General features: G+C 39.7%; 1 protein-coding gene across 1 annotated transcript in view; it reads right to left on the reverse strand.

Moving 5' to 3' along the window:
* Ndc80 (NDC80 kinetochore complex component) overlaps positions 1 to 10074 on the reverse strand; it is a 35230-nt gene extending 25156 nt beyond the window's left edge. The window contains exons 1-7 of the mRNA XM_055610124.1: positions 9946 to 10074; positions 9049 to 9158; positions 7652 to 7729; positions 6664 to 6787; positions 6397 to 6569; positions 4439 to 4541; positions 556 to 645 (exon numbers count right to left, since the gene is read on the reverse strand). Of these exons, the coding sequence (XP_055466099.1) occupies positions 556 to 645; positions 4439 to 4541; positions 6397 to 6569; positions 6664 to 6787; positions 7652 to 7729; positions 9049 to 9149 (669 nt within the window). The 5' untranslated portion in view covers positions 9150 to 9158; positions 9946 to 10074. The remainder of the gene's footprint in view (positions 1 to 555; positions 646 to 4438; positions 4542 to 6396; positions 6570 to 6663; positions 6788 to 7651; positions 7730 to 9048; positions 9159 to 9945) is intronic.
* Positions 10075 to 10206: the final 132 nt, after the last annotated feature.

The raw sequence follows: 10206 nt of genomic DNA on the forward strand, positions 1-10206 counted from the left end.
AAGGGGAACAGAGACTGTTTCTGACATGAACTCAGTGGCTGGCTCTTTCCCTCCCCCCCCCCCCCCCCCCCCCCGAGGGAAGAGCAGCCTTGCTAGGCCACAGAGGAGGATATTGCAGCCAGTTTTGATGAGACCTGATAAACTAGGGTCAGATGGAAGGGGAGGAGGACCTCCCCTATCAGTGGACTTAGAGAGGGGCAGGGAGGAGATGAGGAAGGGAGGATGGGATTGGGAGGGAATGAGGGAGGGGGATACAGCTGGGATACAAAGTGAATAAACTGTAATTAATATAAAAAATAAAAATTTAATTAAAAAAATTCACTGACTATCTTGTGAAAATCTATACCAGAGCTTCTGTTCAGAAGACTGATGCTCCAGCTGTGCCTACCACATAAAGGTTTTTATATAAGAAAAATAAAGTGAATTAAGCATGTTAAAAAAAAAAAAAACACCTTATATTTGTTAGAAAGCAAAAGACAAGGTCTATAAAAGAACAGTTTTTATTTAATATTATCAAGCAACCTCTTTATACATTATTTATAATATATAGTATACCTTATTGTGTATAATTCCATCTTCAGTTTCTTCTCCCCAAGGCTGCCCATCGTCAAATAAAGGTGAGCTTTCTTTCATGGCATTATGAATCTAATTAGCACATAAACAACACATTAAATTGGCTGATTGATAGCTTATAAAATTCACTTTTTTGAGTAATTTTTAGACGCATTCAATCATACAACTGAAAGTCCTAAAAAAGATTATATTGAGTCTTACGTATTATATATATATTTATAAATATTTATTCATATATTTATATAAATATATACATTTATGTGTAATGTATACAGATATATTTATATTCATATTTCAATAACTAAGCAAAGATTTGCGGTTACTAAAACCTAAGAACACATACATGTTTTATATTTACTTCGTGTATGTAAGGGGTGCACATGTGTGCACACATAGTACAGCATGTATAAGGAGACCTGTTCATGTTTTTATTAGTTAACTGGCTTGTTATAGACATTAAAACATAACCTTTATGTGGTTTTGTGTGTGTGTGTGTGTATGTGTGTGTGTGTGTATATGTGTTTTGGGACAGCCCTGGCTATCCTGGACCCCTGTATGTAGACCACACTGGACCCAAACTCAGAGGACAGCCTTCCTCTGCCTCCCAAGTGCTAGGAGTAATGGTGTGTGTCTCCACACCCAGCTTTTAAACGTCTAACTTTCATCCCACAAATAGGAATTATAGATTGCATTTTACAATATGAAATTTCAGAAGCACTACAGATGCTTAAGTTTGAAACTGGTAAGAATGTGCTTGCCTGCAGTATACCACTAGCATTCAGGAGGCTGAGGCAGGAAGGCTGGGGAGGTCCTGCTAGCCTTGGGCACAGTGAGACCTGTATAAAACAAGTAACAAACAAAACAGCCCAAAGACGGTTTCTTTTGGAAAGCATCAGTGTTCGTATCTTGGGAATAGAGATGGACTTTAGGAGACACTGTCATTCACTTAGCCAGGCTGCTTGTTCGGCTTCATCTTCCTGTGCTGAAGGCACCCCACGGAAGCCCTTCTCTAAGACTCGGACAGATTCAGGCAAGCAGCAGCAACTCACCCTCTGCCTGCTATTTTTCAACAGGCTGCAGAATGACCAATTTCGTGAGGTCTGAGAGATGGGGAACGCAGAGCTCAAGAACCAGAACAGGCCGTCTACCTTCTCTCTAAGGTAAGGCACCCCACTGCCTATTAGCACTGCTAACAGGGATGGAGGACAGGCCCACACTCAGACCTGGGAGCTTTGGCACGTCTCTCCAGGAAAGAAGAGTACTGCACTTAGATTTGTTTGAAACAGCACCAACTTTAAAAATGCAGAGATTAAAAACACTTATTTTAAAAATGTTTTCTTTCTTTCTTTTTTTTTTTTGAGACAGGTTTTTCCCTGTGTAGCCCTGGTTGTCTTGGAGTTACTCTGTAGACCAGGCCTTGAACTCAAAAAGATTCACCTCCCCTTGTTCTAGCATCAGCTCCTTTCCCTGCACTGAACAGAGACAAGCAAGGAGGGTGCTAATCTTAGTAACAGGAGTGGGATCCTCTGTGCAAAATCCTGGACCACAGAGATGTGTTCTTACAGTTCCAAAACAAAAACCTAGTCTGCCTTACATGGATGTGGGCGAGGTGCTGAGCTATCTCTCCAGCTCTGAAAACATTGTTCTCTTCACCTACATAAATAATGTATTGGTTGATGAACTCCATTTTGCTCTGCTCCCAAGTGGCTTCACCCTAAAGCAAATAAAATACCACCAGAACCAACAAGCCTCCCCCAAACAAAACAGCATTCTTGTAGATTGATAGGAAAACAGGAAAAGAGGGCTGGAGAGAGGGAGGTAAAAGCATGTTATAAAGCCCTGGCAGCATGGGTTTGATCTCACATGTTATAGCATGTATGCCTGTGTGTATGCACCACACATGCCACAGTAATGATGATATAAAAGAAAAAAGAAAATGATAGGTAATTACTCTTTTAAGATAATTTCTTTTTATTAAATTTATTTAATTTCATTTTATATGCATCAGTGTGAAAGTGTCAGATCCTTTGGAACTGGAGTTACAGACAGTTTTGAGCTGCCATGTGGGTGCTGGGAATTGAACCTGGGTCCTTTGGAAGAGCAGACTGTGCTCTTAACCACTGAGCCATCTCTCCAGCCCCAGGTAATTACTCTTGTATGAAACTTTTATGTCCAACTTTAAAAACAAAAAAATAAAAATATGAAAAAAATTTAGCTGTATTCTTTTTCTTTGTCATGCTGTCAACTGTTAAAAACATGAACAAGGGACCTGGCTCAGTAACCAACTCCAAAAGCTGCCCTCTGACCTTCACATGTGTGCCATGGCATCAGCATGCCCACCCACAGCAATACACACAGAAAAATATGCATTTTTAAAACATCAGAACTAGATGCACAGCTCGGGGTAAGAGTGCTTGCATAGCATACAGGAGGCTCAGATATGGGGGTTAGGGAGGGTAGGGAAAGGTTTGGGTTTTGGAGAGATGGGGCATAGTCTAGAGAAGTGGAAGTCAGTAAAAACCAAAAACCCAGACATGATGCCAAGCACCAGAGGCCCAGTTACTTAGGAGTTTGAGGTGGGAAAATTTTAAGACTAGCTGTGAAACACAAAAAGTTTCCATTCCAAAAAGCCAAACCAAAATAACCACTCACCATATCCTAGCCATTCCCTCTCACTCCAAAGGAACCTGATAACAAACCAAACCATAGGCGTACTATGCTCACACGTGGCCGAGCAGAGACAGAGCTTCTCCGTGTAGACCAGGCTGGCCTTGAACTCAGAGAGCCACCTGCCTCTGCCTTGGGAGTGCTAGGACTAAAAGTATGTGCTGTCACATCTGACTAGTTTTTTAACAGCTACACGTTTCCCTAGAGAAAGATTTGTCGGTACGTAGCAAAAGCTTACAAAATAAACAGTCATGCATTGCTTAATGATGGCGATACATTCCAAGAAAGGTCAGGTGATTTTGCTGTGTGAACCTCCTAGTGTACTTACACAAACCTACGTGGTATAGGTTAGTCATTTGATGTGGCTCCTTGATCTAGTCAAGAGACATAATACATGAGGCTGCTTCCAGAATAATAAGTTACTGTTTTACAGTAAACATTATTTGTCTTAAGTTTGTACACTCTGCACGTTAGGCAGCATATGCTATATTAATATGGCTCCAGCACAGGTTTATATCAGAATCACTAGAGACACAGTAAGTTGTACAGTGGCTTCACCACTAAGTGATGGAAATAGCTCATATCTATGATAATTTTACGGAACTATTGTGTCATCCATCATGGAAACACCAGCATGCAACCCATGATTGTGTACATTTTATAGAGCAAACAGGACTTTGAAACCTATACCCAGGGCTGAGGTACAGCTCAGTGGCAGAGGCACCCTGGGTTCAGCTCCTAATACCACAAAACCAAATAAAATTACAACTTTTGTCTATAAGTTGGGAGAATACTCATTTTATATTTCCCCATCTTTGTAATGAATACTGATTTTGTTTAGTAATGAAAATAAAAAAGGAGAAAACATACATCTGGGACACAAAGTAAATAAACTGTAATTAAGATAAAAAATAAAAATTTAATAAAAAAAAGGAGAAAATGAATTTCATGAAGAAACTATGGGTTCATTTTTATCTAATCTCTAACACCTCAAGAAAACAATCTCCAAGTCAAGCAGAACTTCTCCTTGCTCATCTTTCTTATAATGCTAACAGTTTGAAGAACTGCAAGCCAAATGTGCTTTGCAAACGGAAACAGATTCTGAGACAAGTTGCAAAAATCAGACTGGGAGAGAAATAGAAAATATTTGTTAAAAAACCAAACCAAAAGCAACATTTAAACATCAACTACTAAATACCTTGATGCAGTCTATGAGCCAGACCAAGGCTGCCACGATGTGAGGCCAGGTGTGAGGGGCTCCCACTGTATACATGGAGCTCTTGGACAGTGCAAAGGGATACCTATGAGGAATCAGGGGAAAAGGAGCCACCACATCAGAAAGCATAATGGCTACACTGCTGAGTCCAGAGCGTTAATATCTAACTGTCCCTAGGCCCAGAAGCTTCTAGTCACCATACATTCTAACCTACAAGCCCAGACATTGCAGGCTTCAGCTACTAGACGCCATTTGCTAACCTAGGCCTTGAATGTTTTCAGCCTGAGACTTACTGCTTACCCTTTCCTAGCTCTGTTTATGTATGTATAGTTTATGTATATGGATGTTTTGGCTGCATATATGTATAACACATGTGTGCCTGGTAGCTGCTGAGGCCAGAAGAATCATTATATATGATTGTGAGCCACCACATGGGTGCTGAGATCCTGACCTGAGTCTTCTAAACTCTGGCTGGCTGGTTTAACTCAGCTGTTTTGGCTCAAAACTTCTCTTCAAGGTGACTAATTCAAACTAGCTTCTCTCTGCTTCTCACAGAATTGCTCTGCTTGGAAAAACTGCCTCTGAACCCCACAAACTGAGCTGCATGAACTCAACTGAACTGTACTGTACTTCTGAACACTACTGTATTGTCCTCACAAACTCACCCCCTCTCTCTCTGGCTGGGCATATCCTGTCTTGGACTCATTCTTTAACCTCAATAAAGAAACTGCCTCATTAAGCCGGCCTGTAGGCATTGCTGTGGAGCACTTTCGTGCTCTGAGATTGATGGGGGAGCTTAGTGCACTGCGGGCAGTGCCACCCCTGAGCACCGGGTGCCCTGGGTTGTACAAGAAAGCAAACTGAGCCAGCCATGGAGAACAAGCCAGTGAGTAGTTTCCCTCCATGGATCCTGCCGGAGTTTCTGTCTTCACTTCCCTCAATGATCAATGTAGCAGGGATACATAAACCACAGAAACTTTTCCCCACTTGTTTTTAGTCTGTGTTTTATCCAAGTACCAAAACACCAAACTAAGATGATCTCACTGTTTTCATCATTAGACCTTACTGTTATGATTTTGCTACTACAAACTGTGGTAGCCAGGCTGCACTCTATTTTTTTTTTTTCTTTTCTTTCTTTTTATTTTTTTTGAGACAGCATCTTACTGGATAGCTTTGGCTAGCCTGATATTCGCCATGTAGACCAGGGTAGCCTCAAACTCAGAGATCTACTAGCCTCGGCTTTCAGGGATGAAAGGTCTGCACCAGCATACCAGGCTGTACTGTATACCCCTCACTGTTTTGAGCCTCATACTGTCACCCAAAGTTTTGTGATAATGTGCCATTATGGTTTGGGCTTCCCATTTATCATAACCAATAGTCAAGACACTCGTGTGTTTACATATGTATGTATGTGTGCATGTGTACATGTGTATGTTATTAAGGTGTGGCCTAAGCTTAGATGTACCAGGTAGTCTAATATATATATATATTTGTAGGATATGTGTATTTATATATTTTTCTGTATATGAAAGTTTTGGCTGCATGTATGTATACCATGTGTGTGCCTAGCAGCTGTTGGGCCCAGAAGAGAAATCATTATTATATGTGATTGTGAGCCATCATGTGCGTGCTGAGAACCTAACCTGAGTCCCCTAGAGGACCAGCCAGCACTCTTAAGCATGAGCAGGTTAGCTCAATAACTCCCATATTTTACAAATTATCGAGCACTGGTATTTTGCTACAGGAGCAATGAGAACAAAAAAGTCGAAATTCCAATACGTATCAGTTTTCCTTTCTCTTCAATTTATCCTACAAATACTGCATAGTGCTCACCTTGAAGCTGAATCGCTAATTAAAACTATTCAGAAACTTTTCCACGCGTCATTTGTTTCTTCTCTGAGTTCTGACAAGGCCTCTAGACTTAAAAATATATTACATACCCAAGGTCTTTAAAAATTCTTGGGACCTCTTCTTCAAATTTTGAATCAGGAAGTTCATATGATGGGCACAGAAAGCCAAAAAGAAAGGCGAAGATCTTTAGGAAATCTTTGGTAGATGGAGCTTGTAGGGACTTCATGGATACACTATATACATAACCGTTTTCTGTAAGAAACTATAATCATTTTTATGAAGCATTGAAAATTCTGGATTAGAAAAAATATTGGAAACAAAACTGCTCAATTCAGACAATTTAACTTATAGAATACCTCATAGAGCTGTCGAATACATTGCTGAATGAATGCTTTGTCATTAAGTGGCCTTGGGTCCTTGATTTTTTCAGAACTGGAAAATATACCGAGTTGACTATTCCTGGATCCATGCCCGCTAGTCCTAAAAGCATATTTTAAAAAGGAAATGAAAAGTATTCCCTTTTGTGTTCAACCTACATTATTTCAAGGCTATACACAACACACACAGTAAAAACAGCATCAAACATTAACCTTTAATTTTTAAATAATTAAACACGGGAGAGCACAGTATGAGTTTACAGCAGTTTGATTTAGGCATAAGATGAGGTGGAAATAAATGTGCTCCTGGGACTAGGCAGGTATCTCAGCGACAGCTCTGCTCAGCATGTGCAGCGCTCTGTTCAATCCCCAGCACCACACTAACTTAAGGGCTTCTATTTCTAGTCACCCCATAACTGCTTTCTTACTTCTACTCCCTCACTTGCCACTATTCCTAAGGGAAAATTGTCTTTGTCTTGAGTATTAACATATATAAAGAATTTAAAACAATATTTAACCTATTTGAAAACCCAATAAATACTAGTTGTTTTGTTTTTGTTTTTTTGAGACAGGTTTCTCTGTGTAACAGCCCTGGCTCTCCTAGAACTGTCTCTGAAGTCATCATAAGCCTTCATAGTATAAAAAAGTTGAGACTCGAGTGTTGAACTATAGGATAGTTCCTCTTTTACTATCTGATGCTACAGTTTCTGAGAACCAGGTATAGAACACAGTATAGACTTAACCATCACCCTATAAAGATAGAACAGTGATCTGAATCTCTTTATCTCTAGAATCATGGAAAGTAGATACCATGTAGAATTTTAACCATCTAAAACAGGAAAACTGGATCAGACCTTTTGTCTTGAAAGCATCTTTACAATGTTTTTTTTTTTTTTTTTTGGCTTTAAGGGAATCAATGAATGTCTATAAGAATCTACTCATTAAATATAATTAAAAACTTCATTACCTTTTACCAAATATTGAGACTTTTCTCTCAGATGTAGGTTTGTTTGTACTCAGCTTTCCAAAGGTTGATCTCTCTTTGCTTTAAAGAAAAAAACAAAAAGCAAAAAAACAACTCTTTAAAATAAATGTAAAAATACCAACTCAAGTAATTTTGGAAATACATGAGAGTTAATACCTCTTTCCCACTACCTATAAAAATTTTTCAAAATCATAGAAGATTTTGGTATCTGTTATCATTGGGATGAGCTGAAAAACAGTAGAATTTTAAAATGTTAAAAATTTTAATCTACATTTATCTTAAAATTTATGTATGGATAAAAATTTAAAAAATTAAGTATTTAATTATAGGTTGACATATTTGTTTGAATTTTTTTTGAAGTCTACTTTTTAAAATTTTGAGATAGGGTCTTCGTCTGTATTACAGGGTATTCTAGGACTCACTATGCAGTTTAGGTTGGCCTCAGACTCAATATTTTTCTCTCAGCTCCGTAATACATACAGCCATTTAAGTCATATTTTCCAAACTATGAAAAAAAAATGGCAATGGTAAGGTTTTTGCTTATAATAAAATTGAACAAAAGCTTTTGATATAAGCAATGTACAATGGTAAGAAAAAAAAAAGTGCTTCAAGCAGTTAGATATGTAAATAATTCAGATTTCCAAAAGCAGTAGAGGCTCATACTCTATAAATCCAAGTGATTTAAGAATGGCTTATACTAAACTGCTAGCTTATATGTAGACTTTATAGGATATGATATACTGTGGGTTAGAAATAACCTTCTGTTAACTGCAAGAGCAATGCTTAGAGTAAAAAACTAATGCTGACAATAACAAATTCTTTGGTTGGTTGCTTTGGAACTACGGCCTTGCTCTGTAGGCTAGGGAACTTACTATATAGTCCACACTGGCCTTGAATGCACATTGAGCCATTTTCTTCCTAGAGCCTTTTGAATACCAGGATTGCAGCAGCTATGCTGGCAAGTTCATTTAGACAACCCCTCCTGCCAACTTGAGGAAATAACTTCATAGCTTATCACTAAAACAAATAATACTGCTTTGATTATTAATACCTTTATGAGCCGGAAACATCTTAGTAAATCACAGTGCCCACCTAAACAGTTTAATTCTAAAGTAAAAGAGGAAAACAAGGAGTCTTGAGAGGGCATTACAATCCTTTTATGGCATGACTTAGGGAATTAGGGAAACGATGAGATGAGACCTAGCATCATGTCCACTTTTACATTTCATTGCCACCCCGCCCCCCAATCCAGTACTACTGGGAAGAGACAAGATTTATCACTAAGACATCACTTGCACTTTTGGGCTAACCATTTCTTACATGTTCCTTGCCCCAGACAGTAAAGTATGCAGCTGAGAACCACAGGCGGAGGCACTTACGTTTGAGGGGTATGAAGGCCTGGTTTATTGAGGTCCAGGGATCGTAACTCCTGCATAGAGAGGCGGCCAGCACCACCAGTAGAAACTGAACTGCGCTTCATGCTTATAACCTAATTCATGATGTCAGTGTTAGAAAGATTTTCCAATGCAAGTGTTCACTAAGCAACAGTTATCATCTTTATCAACTAGAAAAGCAAAGCTAAGTTTCTTTCTTTATGGCAGTCTTTTCCCTAAGTGCTGTATTTGTTTGTTAATGTGCACTGAAGTTCTCACTCACAACTCCTATGCAACTTCAAGTATTCAAGACACTTAAACACTGAATGTGTACAACACAATACAAATACAAACAAAAAAACCCAAACAATGTGTGATTTCTGCAGCACAAGGCAATCCATGCTCACAAAATTTCTGTAAATAGCCCTGACCACATCACTGCTATCGCTTGTGTCCATTTCAATGGTAACTCACAGGAAATCTCAGGTTCCCCTCAAAATATTTCCTCTGGTTTCATTTACACTTTACACTACTGTCATTCTGGTTCTAATCTCCCTTTCCACAAAGATAAGCCATCCAGTCTACAATTTGATGTACAGGCTGCTCATCCACTTTTCAAAACATAGTATTATTATTGTTTTGTTTGAGCTGGGGATGGGAAGCCAGGCCCTCTAAGCGCGTTAGGCTGTGCCCTGACCCACCTACATCCCTCCTTGTTTTGGCTGCTTTTACATTCCACTTAATTTTACTCTCAAGATCCCGCTGTTTTTCAGACTTTCTGTTACACGGCTTTTAAGCTGCAGCATTAAGCCGCGAACGCAGCAAACGACACAGCTCCTCCCGGTCAGCCCCACCTCGTCAGCATCCCTTCTCCCGCTACAAACGTTGCCCACACAAACTTACTGACGCGTGGAAGCAGAGCCCGGCAGATTCCACCCCAGGTCCCCCACAACAATCGCAGAGCTGACCCCGCGTTAGCAGTTATCTTTCTCTTGGCTTCGTGATGAGTCCCAGAGCCCTACTCTCCGTAAACCGCTCGACTGCAAGGGAAAACAGCCGCCAAAACAACAACTTCCGCCTCTGCCAACCAAGGGCGGTTTGAATTTTAAAATCTCCGCCGCCGTGACGTCAGACGTCTGCGCCGAGTACGAACGCGCGCTTCCT

This window comes from Psammomys obesus, unplaced genomic scaffold (assembly GCF_907164565.1).
Source record: "Psammomys obesus unplaced genomic scaffold, mPsaObe1.curated_primary_1811, whole genome shotgun sequence".
NCBI classification, from domain to species: domain Eukaryota; kingdom Metazoa; phylum Chordata; class Mammalia; order Rodentia; family Muridae; genus Psammomys; species Psammomys obesus.